Below are 19,053 nucleotides of genomic sequence, written 5' to 3'. Positions count from 1 at the left end.
TATCTTTTACTGATTGCTTTTAGTATTAATTTTTATTTATTTTGTAAATAAAATGTGTATTTTATATAACTGATTTCTATACAAATATTAATTTTTGTAGTGATTTGCAATTGTTTCTCAAAATGATGTAAATTTAGTTTAATATATTCAATTAATCAATGAAATAATAAATTGTAAATCAGTTGTATTGTTTAATTGCTGATTTTTTATTTCCCATCCACTCTTTTCTCATTTTCTTCTTCTATGTAATCATTTATTCTTTAAATGTTTTAAAATAAATCTGTAAGGCCATAATTTCATAGCAGGACTGCAAGGAATCGAAAAAGGACACAGGAAAACAATTAGTTTCATGATTTTATTTTACAGTCAGAAAAGGGGAAGCCAATGATTTCAAATCTGTTCATCCAGATATAAGATATATAGACAAATAAACTTAACAAAAATCTTCTCTAAGGAAGGCTTAGGGGAGAGGAGTTGGGGCAGAGAAGGAGCAGTGAAGTAATCACGCACACACTCACTTGGTCCCAGTTCTAGTACAACTTTGGGACTCACAATAGCCAGCTGAGCAAGGTGGTTGAGCTGGCACATACCCACCTGACAAGCAGAGAAGCAGATCTGCAGACCTTCTACTTCTGCCAGATTAATGGGATTTTGCTGGGGACAGTTGGACTGTTTGGGCACCATGAAGAAAAATAATCTAATCAAGGCAATAATAAATACTGACAGGCCAGGCACCTGATTTCAAAGGCAGACCAGACATATAAGGCATTTTCTGCTCTTGAATATTTGTCCACAATAACAAACTCTTTGTTCAGGTCAGTTGAGGTACAGCTCAGCTAGGAAAATGCCCTAAAAATCGGATGCTACCCTGGGACTTTAGTGCTCTGCACCCAGTTGGAGTGACAGAACAGAGAAATGGCAATGGTACTAGTAAATTTCTGCACCTGCCAACAGGTCACCTCTCCTTAAATCAGATGCAAGGGCTTCTCTGGACACAGGCAGCCCAGAAGGATATTATTCTGAGCCGCCCTTAAGCTCTTGAGAGACGTGAATTCAGGAGGCGGCTTATCTGCCTAGAAGATGCAAACTGGAATACATGAATGGGGCCAGGAAACATATAAAAAAGGATAAGAAGGTTGGGCCCCTCCCTGGAGGATGCATGTTAAGTTACAAACATTAAGGCATCATGGTTACAGGAAAAGTATCACAAATGGAAAGGCAACCCACATCCCCCAAAGAGAAAATGTAGGTCATGAACATGACTAAGCCTGGCAAGTGCCTGCCGCCCCAACTGTTTCCAGCCTGCATGGAATGATGACTTCTTGGCACCTTGCCCTTTGCTCAGAGATGGCAAGGGGGGGATGCGTTCTCCCAATCCTTTCCCCTACAGACAGAAATTTTGCTTGCTTCCCCTTTACCACCTGCCTGAAATGTATTGAAATGGGACAGCAGCAGACCTCTTGAACTCAAGGCCAGAGAGGGATAAGAAGCACTTCTGCCTCTACACTTGGGAGGCACAAGGCAGGTTTGGTCATTGTTATTGATTCTTGGGAAGAAATACATTACAGGGCATTGAGCCAAAAAGGTCGTCCTGGTGAGCTAAAAATGGGAAGGGGAGGTTGTCCAATGCCAGCACTTTGGTACAGGGAGGGGTTTCTACTGTAGCCACTGTCTGAACAACTCTTGGGACTTGGCATTGAGAGGGCTAATCTTTCCACTCCTTCTTGATAGTCAGGTTCCACTCCCAGGAAAGGTGGTCCGTCTTATCATCATCTGTAAATTTAGATCTGATGTTGTAAGTGCCCCGGGCCAGTAAGCCCTTAGGGGCTTCCTCCAGGGGGGTTAGGAACTCATATTCCTCAGCCCGTGGCCCGTAGCTTCCAACCATATAGTCAGTCTTGTCAACTGGAAAGAGAAAAACAGCTGTAAGGCACGAATGGCAAGAATTAAAAGAGTCACTGGAAGCTGGGCAGTGCGAGCTGTAGATACGAGATCACAATGCACTGACAGCTGTCATATAAACAAATGCTACCTAAAACAAGAGTGGCGCCAGAATTGAGCTTTATTTTTGTAGGTGCTCAAGTGTCCAGATTTCTTTCAAATCCAACTTTATTCTGAAGTTTTAATATCCATTTATGGATATGGCCCATCCATCATTCACACTTCTTCTGAATCTAATTCTTATTTGTAAGTCTACATCCATTGACATTTTGCTCTGCTATTGTGGATTCTTAATAAACTTTAAACAAGTGTTTCTGGTCCCAAAATGTGTCTTCGGGAGTTCCAATGTAGAAACATACCTCATAAAGCATAGCCATATCCAGACTGACTACTGATGTATTTAAGGTGCCCTTATTTTTGTCAATCAACAGAAAGTGAAAACGGAAGTGTTTTCCTTCTTTTTATAGTAACTATTCCATCATCTTGTTCTAATTGGGTGAAACAAATTTAGCTCAGAGAGAACAGCAGTATCAATGGATCCTCACACTGAAGAAAAGGTGTTAATGCATCTTTAATTGAAGGATCAATTGAAGAAAAACCAAAAGCCACCCAAAGTTAGTTGAGGGTTATATGTTCTTTTGCTATTCCACCTGTTTTTGGCTGCCATTCAAAAAAAATAATAATAATTTCTCCTCCAATAGGCAAGTACCAAGTTTCAACTCTACTTTGCAGCTCCTTTCCACCTAGGCTAGACAATACTCTTGGGAAGATACAAAGCCAGGGGTGGGATTCTACTAGTTCGGACCAGTTCAGCTGAACCCCTTGCTCCGAAAATCAGCTGCAGCGAACTGGTTCGCTGCGACTATCATGTGGGCCCACCCGTCCACCCCTGCGCTTTACCTACCTATATTGTCTCATCTGATTAGCGCGGCACAGTGGATTGCTACTTCTCAGTTGTGTTACTCGAGTGCTGTGCATGCGCACAAATCGTGCGATCACCAAACCGGTTGTTAAACCTGGAGAACCCCACCCCTGTACAAAGCTACTTCTCCTCCAGTACAGCATAAAGAATAGAGCAGACACTTACTTTTTACTCCTTTCCTGAATGTGTGTTGAATGTACTTGAGCCCTGAAACAATCTCCCTCTTTACCTACAATGAGCAGGAATATATAAAATCAATACACACTTTTGGCCAAATGCTTTCCCTCAAAATTATATGCTGAATTATTCACAGACTGACCATTCTGACAGGCATCACAATAATTCAAAAAGAGAACTTACCTGAAAAGAGATTTTTATCCGGTACTCTACACCTTCCTTCAGCACAAATGCCTGCTTCTTGAAACTCTCCAAATCACCTGAAAGGATAAAATAGGAATTATTTCTCCCAAAAGATGCAAATGTGACAAACAACCTGTGCAGTCACTTCTATGTGCGATATTAGCTTTAAAGCCTGGCTGTAATCACCATGGAAGTGAACCTTTTAAGTTCACAGGCACCAATATGAAAGACAGGAAACTAAATAGAAAGCATTGAATAGAATAGAAATCGAAACGTGCAACAAAGCAAGACATTTGTCTCGATTATATTTATTTGCAGCAACACTTTTTGTCCTCACAAAGGTGGCACTGGAAAGTTAGATGGCATCCTGATGTTCTTGTGGGAACTGCATTGGCTGCTGATTTGCTTCCAGGTGCAATTCAAGGTGCTGGTTCTAACCTTCAATGACCTACATGGCTTGGGACCAGGTTATCTGAAGGACCATTTTTTCCCAATGAAAGTGGGGAGGCAGGGAATGCTACGGGTCCCCCCTGCAAAGGTGGTCTTACTGGCAGGACCAAAAAGAAGAGCCTTAGCTTGGGCTTTACAGACTAGATAAAATGTGATTTCAAGAAGAATAGCCACTCTTATTGGCTTTTTGTACTGCAACAGACTAAGCAACTTGGGGCATTCTCATGATTTATCAATTTATTGAAACACCAGACTAAAGTTTGTTTTATACATGTTATGAAGTTATCCAGAAAATTGTACTTCATAAATATATCTGCCTTTTAAGATCTCCCAAATATTCTTTTTTTTATCCAACCCATTTACCTCTCAGATTCAACTCCAAGGGACCAGGAGCAGTTGCACAAACCAAAGTCAGTTTTGTTACCACCACATTTGGACTAGAAGGGTCTGCAATGGAAGAGAAAATATATCTCAGATAAAACATCAAACTTTCTCGGCCTTCATTGCAACAGAAGTGTATGCCTAGAAACTCTGGTCCTCTTTTAAGAGCTTTCTAGCCCACCACACTGCAACTACAAATGCTTATGCAAATCTCCCCCAGTCTGATACTTTCCAGATGTTTGAAGGCTTATTAATCATGTTTTCTTAGCCTGACAACACTGGTCTTAGGATTTCGCAATGCAACTGGTAAATGCCAGCCTTTCAGAACTTTTCCAGTCATCTGGCAAAGCATATGGAAGAGATGGAGATAAGAATGACAGAAAAACAAGGGTGCCAACTTGCAGAAAGAGCAGAGCAACAGAAAATGTCTCACTCATTTCATACTGCAGCAGAGTGACAGCCCACAGTAGAAAAACAGATTGCTGATCTTAACCGGGCACTCTGAAACCTTCCTGGAGTCATAAATGATCTCGTCCATTTGCTACGCTCTCTGAAATGGACAGGGCTTTCTCAGCCAGCAGAACGGACACGACCCACAGGGCTAACTCTTTCTTCTAAGAATTGTTGCAAGATCATATAAAATGAGGGCTTCATGCAGCCCACAAGTTTGAAACCACTAGCAAGCCAGTTTCCTTGATTGTGGCTTATTATACAACCTCAATTTCCTGAGTTCACCACAGCATATAAATTATGGTTTGCTAGGTTCACATAATTTGATGTGCTACATACCATATTGGAGTTAAGAGTAATATATGTACCCAAGGATATGAAGGAGCAAAAAAGTATCCAATACTTGGCAGAGGCCAGCTGGATTCCATATCCCCAGATGATGAGGGTAAAAAAATAGCCTTTATGGAACATTCTGGTTTCTGAGGCTGTCAAGCGTCCAAAGCTGTCCCTTTTAGTGCTGACACACATTCCTCAATGAAAGAACGTGTCTTCCAGGAACTCACCAGCAGTGATGGTAACATTTCCCAGTAGGGCTTCCTTATATTTGCGTAGACTTTCATCATCCTTGTCCAGCTCCTGAATTTCCTGGATGCTCTTTTGGGCTGGGGGCTTGTAGTTGACAGAGTGCTCATCTTCCTCATTTTCAATTGCAATCTGGGCCAGCTGCTCATGGGTAGGCTCTTGCTCAGCCATCTCTGCAACTATGTCCTATGTCTGAGGAATGTACACAGGGACATTAGTAAATACCTTGGAGGCAGCAAAAGTTTTGTTTCTCACCTGGACCAATATTGGCTTAAAAACGTTTTTAAAAACTGGCCTCGCTCTTTGGCTTAAATAGTCAAGATTCAGATTCCTTTTTGGGGAAGCAGAAAACAGTAGATTCCTACCTGAAGCACAGCCTTCAAGAGAAAGAGCATAGCATTTGCACTTTGCCCTCCAGGAATAAGACTTTCATGTAGGATACAGATTCTGCCCTTCAAAGGAAGCTCAATTAAGCAATGTCTACTGCTGTCTTCTAGCCTCCAATGTAATACAGGTAGTCCTCAACTTACAACAGTTCCTTTAGTGACTGTTCGAAATTACAACGGCACTAAAAAAAAGTGATTTCACACTTACCATTGCAGCATCCCCATCATCACACGATGAAAATTCAGATGCTGGACAACTGGTTCATATTTATGACGGTTATAGTGTCCAGGGGTCATGTGATCCCCCTTCTTGCAACCTTCTGACAAGCAAAGTCAACAGGGAAGCCAGATTCACTTAACAATAATGAAAGAATGTGTCTTCCTGTAACCCACCGGCAGTAATGGCAATGTTTCCCAGTAGCTCCCATGTCGCTAATTTAATAACTGTGGTGATTTGCTTAACAACTGGGGCAAGAAAGGTCATAAAATGGGGCAAAACAAATGTTACCTTAGCAACATAAAATTTTGGGCTCAACTGTGGTTGCAAGTAGAGAACTACCTGTAAATTTCTGGCAAATAGTATCCCATGTAATTTGATCACCCCACAAAACTGCAAAGTCACAAGCTGCCTCTTTGGGGAGGGGGGACATGCCCAATGCAGTCAATTGCAGAATGCCAAGACCAGCTTAAATAGCTCTTTCATTGGGGGGCAGTAAATAAATTTCCAAGAACTTTCTAAACAATTAATAAAAAACAATGAAGCAGAAGGCAAAAGTAACCATAGATAGTGCGTATAATCTGATCAAATTATTTCACACATTCTCAAGTCTCCTGTTAACTACATAAAACATGCAAGAGTAGCTTTCACTACTTCCTTTTGCATCTCTTTCTCAGACTCCATCTGACAAATATGCAAAGATCAGAAAAAGAAAGTTGTGCCATCATTTATTTAGCAGATACTGGAACGCAGTCAACGATTAATTTGCATTTGTGACACAACTGAACTGCCCAGATGTGAGTCTGCTTTTCCTAAAGTACACACTTATTTGTACTGCACAGTAAAGAGAGCAAGATGAGGAAGGGCGGACCCGTAAGTTGAAATGCTAAAACAATTCTTTTAAATTAGGGAGAAGCAACTTTTCCACTCTTATGAGCAAAGGTAAAATTTTGACAGCTAGTTATGTGTGATTCCACAAAATGGCTGCCATGAGGAACTTGTCTGTTCACAATATGGCTGCCAGAGCATTTATGGAAGTCCCTAAATACCAAAGTATTAGGCAACTTAGTGAAGGTACACTTCATTATCATCTTCCCCCTCCAAAATGTTATCAACTCTACTTATTTGAATCCTATTCTTCCTCAAACGGGGAGGCATACTTCAAACATAGCACAACATTGTACTTACAATATCCATTTTTATCTCTCAAGAGTGCTTAGGGAGCTTATTTGGGACCAGAAGCATTTTTGTAAGTAAAGCAGTATGCCAACTTGCATTTTTAAAAAGCAGAAAAACAGTTTGTTTGTTTTTTGAGAATGTCAAAACAGAAGGGCTCCATTCCTGTATTCATAGGAACAGGGACAGTAAACTACAAAGTCAGTGAACCAATGCATTTAAGATTTTAACATATTACAATTCTCAGCCAAAAATGTTCACACTGAGAAGTCTGAGAACAATGGGAAGAAGGCCAAAGGACACATCCTCAGGAATGCAGTTGCAAACTGATGAGGAGCAGCTCTCCAAGGTTTCAGGTGATAAACTGGAGAAGTTAAGGACTGAATGTAGGACTTCCAGTACAAAATGCATGCTATATTAGAACTACAATCCATAGATGTGCTTCTGTATGTAAAGCTCTGGTGTCTGGCACTTATCCCAGTCCTGGAAACATCAGAAAGCCAGACTAGCCACAAATCAACCGAATTGGCTTAACACAGGAACCTCATAGGAAGAGGCAGCAATCACACATATTATACTTGAATATACAATTCAGTAAGTCTCAAATGTGACAAATGAAACAATTTACATGCAGTATGTGTAAACCTTAAAAAAAGACTTTTCTGCCCTTAATCAGGTAGAGTTTGAGATAGAAATGCACTGCACTAAGGATGAATGAGGAAATTGGACTGTTTGTTTGTTTGTTTGAAATATATTTTGAATACTTCTTTGGAACAGAAATAGCAAATGCCATTCCTGAGCACAGCCTGGAACAATTTTTAGTGAAAAGAAGAAATACATGGTATTATTCAAGTACAAAGCACTGCGTCATCTATAAACGGGAAAGTGCAATTAGCCACAAAAACCCAGATCTGTAGTTTCCACTGAAGAGCGCTTGATCTTCCTGAAAGTGGGACAGGCTGGTGACACAGAATTCAATTATCTCATCTCGCCAAAATGGGGACTTGAGTCAGCAGCACCCACACTCTCATCACATACCAGTATGCTTATCTACAATTTGGCAACTGTCTCCATATCCTTTACACCTGCTTTTTTCAAGGTGGTCCCTAGATCCCAGTTTTTCACAAACACAGCAGGCATCTTTCAAGGTTATTCCAGCCATTTATTCTTGTTAGTGTTCTCTGATAGGATTACCATATTTTTGCACTATAAGACACTCCAGACCGTAAGATGCATCTAGCTTTTGGGGAAGAAAACAAGAAAAAAAAATCTGCCTCCGCCTCCTTGCAGCAAACAGCCTGGTCAGCTTCAGCACATTATCACATACTGATTTAGCACGAGCAGCTGATTGGTGGTTGGATCGGCCTCCTGGAATACCACCGATCAGCTGTTCCAGGCTGCAGGGATTGCTGTTGCCCATCGCCACCAGTGGCTTCATGCATCCCGTTTTCGGCTTCCGTGTGTCCCATTTTCGGGCCATTCTAGGTGGCAGGGATCGTTGATGATTGGTGGTAATCCCCACCGCCTGGAACGGGCCAAACGTGGGCCATGCAGTGGCCGAAAATGGGACGCGCGGAGGCAAAAAACGGGGTGCAGTGGCCAAAAACGGAGCATGCAGAGGCCATAAACGGCCAAAGGGTGGGGGCTGGTGGGTGAGCGGGACTTCAGCAACATTCACTCTATAAGACACACTGACATTTCCACCCACTTTTTTTGGGGGGGAGTGTGTCTTATAGTGCGAAAAATACAGTAGTTATGACGTGCAAACCATATGCTGGTCACCCCTTATGAGCATCAGCCATATACCACCGAGAAGAAGAAAAAATGTTAAAATAGTTTTCTATTATAATTTAGTATTAAGCAAAAATGCTGGGAAATGTTAGGCCCTCTCACCTTTTATTTACAGGATGAGAATAGAGAACGAGGAAAATGGACAAAGGGAGGGGGTTTCTCAGACAATGGAAAGGAACAGCTTCTTTCCTGTGGGAAAGGAAGCTGGTAGATTTAAAATCACACAGGAGATGCATCTCTTTAGATTAATCATCTCAGCCAAAGTAGGTGTCCATTCCAAGGAAAAACCAAACACAGTATATTCTACTCTTGAATGCTTTTTGTATCCAAGCCAAGGAAACCCCATCTATCTTAGAGCACAGTTACCTGTAAAGAGGGTACTATGTATAGCATCTTCTAACTATTATGCAGCAAACTCTCTTTGAAACAGCAACAAGAAAGACTACATGAAAAACTAGAGAAACTATGAATTTTTAGTCAGAAACTTTGACACAGTATCAAAGAAGCATCTCTGCTATCCAAAAGGCTACTCAAAATCCTCAGCCACTCAGTCCTTGTCAAGTCTTCACCTGTATGCACGGAGCCCTGAAGAAAAGCTCCAGACAGCAGTAGCATTCATAAGGTAGAACAGCCAGCTATCAAGACTAAGGGTATGAAATGATGTTGCTGAGCCTTGCATCACTGCAAGCAGCACACCCTCCCTTCAAGTCAGGAAGTTGGCTCCTATCCCAAGGGTGAGTCCACATGCCTTTAACATTACTGAAGATTTGCTACTAGTAGTACAACTCAGCTGCTTTCCTGTCTAAGCTAGGCTGTTTCTGTTCCGTTTTCAACTCTGTGAAGGGGAAAGGAAGCCTTAAGCTGGCCAAAAGATAATGTAGTTCTTACTCCACATATACTGTACTTCGATACTCAAGCTTGTACCTCAAAATTCACTAATGCTCTTTCTCCATCAACTCTTCTAAAAGCTATCAAGGATAGCCATAGATTCTTGCAGACCCACATCTTTGTGAAAATTTCATATAATTATGAAGTATATCATATTTCATGTCACCTATCTCTGAGCCCCATCCTGGGACCCATATGCAAATTATGCTTAAAAATTACTTCATGGTGAAAATCTCACAACTTTTGAGACACCCTAAGACGGGTGTCAAACTTTGCAGTCATGTCGTCACGTGATGTATCACAACTTTTCCCCCCTTCACTAAACCAGGGTGGGCATGGCCAGTGCACGACACATCCTGCCTGCGGGCCTTGAGTTTGACACCTCTGCCCTAGGATCTTAGTATAACCCTAACAACAGAAGAAAGAACTGTTAAGACATATCAACAGCATGCAGTAAGGGTCAACACAGTAGGTGAAGTGTAAAAGGAACTAATTATAAATATGCGATGCCTTCCTAGCAGCACTATCACAAAATCAGAAATTTGGGGGGGCACATTCCTTAGGCCCAAAAGCTAAGATGTGTGACAAGCTGTTTTGATGGCCAAGTTTCCCTGACTCTCAACACAGGAGAAAGAGCCATCCTATAAGGATTTACTGCTGCTTTTATTCTAGAAACATATGGATGTTTGCAGGAACCAATACTGCTTTAATAGTATCAGGAATAAGCAGAGAGGCCCAGGGTTCTGTGCACAATGGATAAAGCAAGGCACTATGACTCCTGGGGTCAAGTACTGCCTCTTAGATCATCAGATCATAGATACCATGCCCACGTTAACAGAAGAAGGCTGTGCTAGAAATAGTTTACCAGAATATCTGAACTTCCTCCTCCTCCTCCTAACAGTTTACTATGTTCAGTGGGAAAAAAAATGCCTAGAAGGAACAAAAGCCTTTTATCTGTAATTTCCAGGTGTAGCTAAATACAGATTCATTTAAATTACATTCTCAGGTGCCCTGCCCAGAAAACTCACAAGGAGAGAGATACTAAGAAACAGCCTGGAAATGACTCCACAACTATTTTAACTTTTCATCTGTTTAAAATTAGTAAAAGTAAGTAGAGAATAAAGCTGCCTCCTCTTGTAAAATTGAAGTCCCAATATCTTTAAAGTAGTACAAATTACATACTATGGCAAGAGAAAAGAACTCAAAGAGAAGTTATATTCAATTGTTCAAGGTTTTCAAGAAGCCCTAAAATCAAACAAGCTAGGGTGTTTACACAGAAAAAGTCAGATAGGAAAACACAGTAGTTTGGATATTCCAAAATATTGTTAGCCTATTCAGTAAAGGAAATCGTTGTACTGCATCCAAGAAAAGACCAAAGTATCATGATATATGTATGCAGTAGCAGTCATATGGAGCACATCCAGTTTGCAGATATGTATCTGAGGGAAGTATATATCACAATATATGATAGTATTCTTCATACATCTGATTTCTGCATGAGAACTTGAACTACAATGAAATTGAAAAAAAGAATGATATATTTATATAGATATATATTGCTATACTTTTATTAAGCCAACAAGTTATACAATACGATTTGCAAGTCTCTGAATTCCACCCCCCACCCCCCCCAAAAAAAAAAACTTGTCAAGCAACAGGGTTTAAAAAAAACTAATTTAAAATTGAAGGAAAGGAAAAAATAAATCTGACTGGCATTAAGACAACAGATGTACCAAGATACTGTCTTATATAAGCCAATTGAGATATTTATTTATCTCAGTTGGCTTATTTAAGAGGGTATCATCTTAAATAAATGCAGAAGAGGTGATACGTTGCACAAATAACCTTTCCAAACAAATGTTTATTAAAAACCAAGATATTTTAAAGAGAAAAACTTTCACAATTATCATGAATTTACAATCCTTGTTAAAATAGTATAAATGCTAAATGCCTATACAGTAGCTTCTGATACTCGGAAGCAGAAGCCTGGCTGTCTAATGCTAGAATATGAGAGGGGACAAGAAGAAGAAAAGGATGACTGTGATAGCTTCTAGGCATACTAAGAATGTGCTTCAAATACCAATATAGACGTCTTAACAGGTCTTTTAGGAACACAAATATATATTGTCCTAAATAAAGCTACAGAAGAGCCAATTGGAAATGTGTACCCTTAAAAACTTAAAATGAAGAGGTATTTCAACATTAATACAGCTGTTAAAGATATAACCCCCAGAGGGAGGATGAAACCTCACAGCTGAAGTTGAATTAAAAAAAAATTAAAAGTGGTTTCAAATGTGGATTAGGAAGTGCAAAACAGAAGAAAATTGGCCTGCAGACCAAGAATCCTTAAAAAAGGAATGTCTGTTTTAAATGAACATCACTTTATATTCTGGCAGCAATAAATATTCTTTCGTTAATTGGAAATATTTTTATAGAGGAAAAAGATAGTGTAAAATACAGTCCTTTTAACTTTTGTCCTCAACTAATGCCCAGGATCCATTCCTTGATGACTGTGGAATGGAGAAAACTTGAGCAGCTTATTTGTAGCTTGCCCTAATCAATCTTGTTTAAAAGATTTTCTACGTATTTCAGTTCTTGCAACATGCCTCAACTCTTTGGACACTTCTGAAACAGGGGTGTCAAACTCGCGGCCCAGATGTGTCACGCGCTGGCCATGCCCACCCCCGGTTTAGCGAAGGGGGGGAAGTCACGATATGTCACGAGATGACGTGATGCCATGAGTTTGACACCCCTGCTCTAAAACAAAAGGAGAAGCTAAATGGCAGCAAACTCTCAAAAACTTTCTCTTCACAGAAAACAGAAATAGACTTAATCCGATTATAACCCTGAGAGGGAAACATTCAGTGATGTAAGACTGAGGTTTTTGCTACTAGGAAAATCTGCAACAGAGCAATTAGAAGCTTCTTACACAAATGGTTCTCAACATTCAACCATTAATTCACTTGGATTCCAGTCAATGAATTGGAAATATGACGGGAGTCTTTGGTGCTCAGCTTGGTTGTTTTCTTGCAGACATTTCATTATCCAAACTGGAAACATCAAACTGGTTCCATAATCAAATGGAAACATTGTAGTAAATATTGACAAGAATAAAAACAAGTCATTTCAGGCATTTTCTTTTATTAGAAATGCTATACTGCTAATTGCAAGTATCAGGAAGTTCTCAGACAGAAAATACTGAATACTAAAAGGTTATGAGCCACCCAGAATTGCTTAGATGAGATGTGCAAATCAAATAAATACAAAATCAAATAATACAAACAACAAAAATACAATATAAATAAAACTAACAGTGGCAATAAGAGTTCTGTGGGAATAAGAGTTGCTGGAAGAAAACAAGAATCTTTACCGAAGCAGATGAAGAAAATCACAATTGGACAATTTGACAGACCAGCTGGCACAGTGGTAGTTAATGTCGATACCATCTACTATATTGAACTAATGCAATCCCTTTCTCTCAAAGTATCTGTATCACAATTATCTGCAATCTCCTACCTAAACTATGCTAGGCTATACTGTGCTTCACATCACACACGGCAGCAACTAATGTATTCCCACAACATGACAAAATAGTAACACCATCTCCTCATTAGCATTTTTTTCCGAATCAGGAGGTTTTTTAACATTGTCATTCTTTTTTAATGAAGAATAGTTAAGTCAAGAACCAGGCTTTTGCTCCATCTTATTTATTTCTGCAGTGTTTCACCAACATCAGACTGGGCAGATGTTGGTTCCTCTAAATAAAGCACAGAATGAACAGCCTTGCCTAAAGAGTATCCAAATTAACTGAGAAGGGATGAAGATATGGTTGCTGTCTGCCTAGAAGAATGCACATACATTTCTATCCTCATTACTGCCAATCAATGAGGATGAGACAAAATACTCCTTCAGGTGCTTTGTATTCAGGCCTATACAGGGAAGGGTTTTGTTTTGTTTTCATACCTAAAATGTCAAAGGATTCATATGTACTAGTGTACAAGCAGCAGAATCTCACCCACATTCGTCATTTCTGCTACTAGTAGATCTTACAACAAATTATCACCATCATGGTAGGCAATGTGTAAAAGTACCCACTTGCCATCTTAGCTCTACACGGAAACCAGAACAGACCACATGTTCCTTAAAATGATTTTTTATTTGCACCATTATATCTGATGCTAAAAGATGACATTCTTATGGCAAAAACAACAAAAACCCTGAAATATATTACTATAATTAATTTTAATTTAGTTATCATAATGCTAAAACCAAGAACAGCTATTTATTCTTCTTCTCTTTAATGAATTTTAAATAAACATTCTTTGATAAACTTCATGAATAATAATAGATGGACTTGTTCTGCATAATATTTCAGTCTTAACCTGTATATCAGTGAATTCTAACATTACAGCCAGTTTTCTGAAAAGCTTCTGATAGTATGCCAATATGGTAATAATTGATGCCTGTAGGCTGTCAAGTTTGTCAAAAGAATTACCTAAATTTATTCATGATACTAGATAAAAAGCTCAATAATAGATTCACATAGTTACTGAACAGGTAGCAACATAACTATTACTGCTCTGGGCCCAGATAAAACTAATAGTTAAAATTTATTGGTCATTAAGCTTCCAGAAGTCTTTTTTTCTCTCCCTAAAGAACTGGAAAATTATTACTATCCTTCATTATAAAACTATTTAATAATTACCCAGTTCTAATTTCTCCCCCTTCTGGTAACGGATGTTTATTTCATATGACAAACAGAATAGGTAAAAGTAATAATTGCATTTCAGTGTTTCTGTAATAATATGAATCATCATAAACTTATTTTTTTAAAGACAGTATTTATTTATCTGACTGGAAATTACTCTGAAATATATTTATTTTAATCCTAGAAACATGAAAATATATGGGCTATGATGATATATCTTGTTCATGCCAAAGTTCCCTTTTCTTAATTTGATATTTTGGTATGTGTTGACTCAAACTAGGCTTAATCGATGTAGCCTATCTTATTTTCAGACAATTTTCTTTCAAGAGACACTATGAAAACATTCAAAATCATCAACATCTTCATAACAAAATAATACAAAATAATTATGTAGGCTTTACAGAAGCTGTTCAAAAATAAAGCAAATGTGAAAGATGAATCCAGAAAAGTTACAATTATTTATTTATTTAATTTGTATTGCTGCCTTTCGGTCATGGCGACTCGAGGTGGCTTACACAATGTAAAACCATATTTAAAACAAAAAAATAAAATTAAAAACAATAAAAACAAAAAGAATTAAATAAATTAGTAAAGTACAATAGAACAAAATTTGGAAAACATTTTTTTAAAAAAAAAACAACTCCCACCCCCCTGCCCCGAAGACAGCAGATCACACTAGCCATTTGATGGGCTCCATCCCTCTCTGGGTTCCCCAGGTCCGCTGGCAAAACCAGGTCTTCAGTGCCTTTCAGAAGAGTGTTAGAGTGGAGGCCAACCTAATCTCTGGGGGAATGATATTCCAGAGACAGGGAGCCACCACGGAGAAGGCCCTTCTTCTGGGTCCCACCAGGTGTATCTCCCTCAGCGTTGGGACCCGCAACATTCCCTGCCTCCTCACTCTAATGGGTCGGGTAGAGGTGACCGGCAAGAGACGTTCCCTCAGATAACCCGGACCCAAGCCATGAAGGGCTTTAAAGGTGATAACCAGCACCTTGAATTGCACCCGGAATCAAATCGGCAACCAATGAAGCTACTGCAGGAGAGGTGACCCATGTGCACACCGGGGTCTGCACAAAACCATTCGGGCCTCTGCATTTTGCACCAACTGGAGCTTCCGGATGCTCTTCAAGGGAAGCCCCATGTAGAGCATATTGCAATAATCAAGACGGGAAGTGACCAGGGCATGAGTGACTGTGAGTAGGGACCGTTGGTCCAGGAAAGGTGTAACTGGTGCACAACCCGCAGTTGTACAAAGGCCCTCCTGGCCACGACCGCCACCTGCTCTTTGAACAGGAGTCATGAGTCCAGGAAAACCCCTAGATTATGCACAGAATCTGTTTGGGGTAGTATTAACAATATATATCGAATCCTTTACAGCTAAATGTGTTTTATCTACTTTGAGATGTTTATAATTGTAGCAGGTAGCAACATATAAATCATATAAATGCACACACACCCTAAAATAGTCAAATTATTGGCTAACATTTTTGTCCTACTAAAGTAATAGTTTTCTTAACCCAACACCGCTTCCAGACATACTTAAATAAATAGAATCCCCATCATTTTCAGTGATGATTATTAGATGGGATGGTAAATAAAGTGCAGGATCACTGTACAGTATGATTCAGTGCTACAATGGTACAGGTAGCTCTTATTTAGTAACAATAATGGATGGATTAATTACAAAGTTTTTTATTTAGGACCTTCACAGGTCTGTAAAGGAAAGGAACTCTGAAACAAGAGAAAAATCAGTGTCACAATTTCACTTAGCCACTGTTTCACTTAACAACCAAGTTATTCCAATTGTTGTTGCTAAACAAGGACTACCAGCAATTGATGCAGATAATGAAATTCTACATGTACAGTGAGCTTGTATCAGCTATGATTACCAGTAAGATAAAAGAAATCGTATAAATGACAACCAGAACTACAAATTAACTGACTATATTTAAGGGCGGCAGGCTGTGAAATTCTAATTCACCTACTTATGTAACAGTTTTGTGTAAACCCAGAAAACTGAATTTCTTGAATAAACCACAATTAAATTAATCATGGGTGAGCATTTTGAAGAAATAAACCCACAGAGATTATCCAACGGAAGTCAGAGAAAATAATCTTTAAGAGATAAAAATGGGTACAATAGTCCCTCAATATTATTGATAGTGACCCACTCCAAGCATTTAACTAACCCATGAAATGCTAGAAGAGAAGCTATAAGTCAGGGGTCCCCAACCGCCGGTCCGCGGACCGGTACCGGTCCGCGGAACAAGTCTTACCGGGCCGCTGGTTGCTGGGCGCCGCCATCTTTTGGTAAAAAAGTGCTTCCGGTGAGCTTTTCCGGGTAGAAAGCTCACCGGAAGCACTTTTTCATCAAAAAGATGGCGGCGCGCTTCGGTGAGCTTTTCCGGGTAGAAAGCCATTTCTACCCGAAAAAGCTCACCGGAAGCGCTGGCGCCGCCATCTTTTGACGAAAAAGTGCTTCCGGTGATGTCACCGGAAGCACTTTTTCGTCAAAAAGATGGCGGCGCCCAGTTGATGCCGGTACTGGGCCGCGGCGCCCAGCTGATGCCGGTACCAGGCCGCAGCGTCAAAAAGGTTGGGGATCACTGCTATAAGTGACCCAGCAGTGAGAATGAATTGAGAGAGAAAACCGCTCCAAGAAAGTTACAGAGCCAAAGTCAATATCGGGCGGAGCGGAAGCTCAGCTGTTCACAGCGCTCTCTACAAACTGAAAGCGAGGGACATTTCGGACGGCTACCGCGAGCCACCAGACAACGGCGTTTGAAGGCACGGATCATTTACAGCGCAAGCCTGGTTTGGTTAACATGCGAATCTCCTGCAGGGAAAGTCGAGCAGAGGCAACTGCGGAGGCACCCAGGAAGGCCAATGGAACACGACCGGGGGGCGGGGGCGGGCGAAAAAAAAAACCCCGCCGGACACAGGTCCAACCCTCCACCGAAGCGAATGTAACCTACTCAGCACGTGCGTTCCCTGCGCGCTCCTGTTGCTCGACTGCCGCCGCCGGTGACGAACGCCGCCCGCCACCGCCCAGATCTACTCAGCGCGCGCACCCCCGCAACTTCCGTGTTACTGATCAAGCGTCACTTCCTTTCACGAGCAAATAGTGGGCTTTCTTTCGACTTCTCTTCGGCACCTTCCTCCCGAGACATCACTTCCCTTAAATGGGCCCAGCATTGGCTCCCTCAGCAAAGGCGGGGAAAGGGAACCCAACGCGTGAGAGACCATAGAGAATGCATGCTACGGCTAGAGCTTCCTTATGACGCCTTCTTTTTGGGTAGAGAAAGGAAGTTGGGGGGTGGGGGGGTACGAGGCAGAATCGCTCTCACCTCGCCCGGTAGCCATCTTGGCGGACTTTCGATTCCTAATGTGCAGAGGGATCCTATTGTATGTGAAGAGAGCAGGTGGTCCCCAAATAAAGGTCAAGGTCCAGGCACGCCGCCTATATAAATTGACTACTTGCTGCCGGACGTTTCACACTAGTGGGAAAGCTTTATTAACTGTTGTATCTTGACGATTCTTGACGAATGTATCTTTATACACCAAAGACAAATTCCTTGTGTGTCCAATCATACTCGGCCAATAAAGAATTCTATCCTTCGCCTAACGGTTCTTCCAAGAGCTTCAAAACTAATGCTCTTGATAGCTACCCAATCTTTTCTTCGGCACGTTAGATTGAACAAAATTAGTTACCCTTTACTCGTGTGTGTGTGTGCGTGTGTACACTAATTATTTAACCCAAAGCAGCAGTCCATTCACTTCCCAGCTTTGCTTCCTAAATTTAAGCAAAGACTACCGCAGGTCATGCAAATCCTAATATAACCAGAGAGCGATTTGTTCTCCAATATTGAGACCATAAGCCTATGAATTTTATTAGGCATTATAGAAGAGGGAGGGCCACAAAGAATATAGTGGGGTGGCCGGTTTTGCTTTAGCTCATTGCCTTGCTATAATTTTTACGAAACCCCATTGCACAATATAATATATATAATATAGTAGCAATTGAACTAAGACATGAAACCCTCCTCCCAACCATCTTGGGAGATTTGTGTGCTGTTCTGTTGTTCAGTAGCCAAATCGCCAGGCTCCCGTGGCCTTCACAGTTTCCCAGAGTTTGTCCAAATTCATGTCCATACTATATAACCATCTCGTGGTATAACTGTAATTCTTACTTATAGCAACTGAGCACTGAAATTGTCTTCATTTATTATGATAGCTGGTTAAACATTTGGTAAAGAAGTGGCAAAAATTCTAGCATACAGTATTGTATTTGCTTTCCGAATGTGGGTTCTGTACTATTCACACTATTCCCTATTAACCATTGTACAATTTCTACATGTTACATATTCTATAATCTGTTCATTCAAGGGCAGCTTTTTCATAGTTTTTCCAAATATTGATATCCTATTACAAATTCCTGAAATATGTCTTTTTCACTGCCTGAGCAAAATATCCGCAGATCAATATTAAACATGACTAACAAAAAAATTGCAATAGTATTTCAAAAACAAGAACAAAGATTAAGTTAGTTATTGAGAACTATAGTTCAATAACACTGAAGGATTTTGTTTCTCTTTACATTATGCCATAGTAAATTACCCATTTCAAGTCTATGAATTAATTTTTATAGCTTTGATATACATTAGAAGAGCTCTTGCTTAACCCAATATTTCCTACTAATCTAGTGTATCTGCACAATTATGAAAAGTGTATTGCCTCAATATACAAAACTATGAATACTCTTCAAATATATGGATGTTGATGAAATTAAGTACGAATGGTA

At 40.2% G+C, this 19,053-nt stretch overlaps 1 protein-coding gene across 2 annotated transcripts; it reads right to left on the bottom strand.

Moving 5' to 3' along the window:
* Positions 1–341: 341 nt before the first annotated feature.
* On the bottom strand, positions 342–17,321 carry ARHGDIA (Rho GDP dissociation inhibitor alpha). 2 transcript variants are annotated; one of them, XM_026667318.2, is made up of 6 exons: positions 17,228–17,321; positions 5,068–5,278; positions 4,037–4,120; positions 3,224–3,300; positions 3,029–3,092; positions 342–1,905 (listed from the first exon to the last, which is right to left on the bottom strand). In XM_026667318.2, the coding sequence occupies exons 2-6, from the start codon at positions 5,255–5,257 to the stop codon at positions 1,706–1,708; spliced, it is 615 nt and encodes a 204-aa protein (XP_026523103.1). In that variant the 5' UTR covers positions 5,258–5,278; positions 17,228–17,321; the 3' UTR covers positions 342–1,705. The 2 variants fall into 2 exon arrangements, with proteins under 2 accessions (XP_026523103.1, XP_087810088.1); XM_087953962.1 differs by having other exon boundaries at positions 17,235–17,321.
* Between the last annotated feature and the right edge of the window lie 1,732 nt (positions 17,322–19,053).

This window comes from Notechis scutatus, chromosome 2, assembly GCF_049901735.1.
Source record: "Notechis scutatus isolate UNSWTSFEM ecotype Mainland chromosome 2, rNotScu1.2, whole genome shotgun sequence".
Lineage (NCBI taxonomy): Eukaryota > Metazoa > Chordata > Lepidosauria > Squamata > Elapidae > Notechis > Notechis scutatus.
Note: the sequence above shows the minus strand (reverse complement) of the source record. Positions and strands in the feature narration are given on the sequence as shown.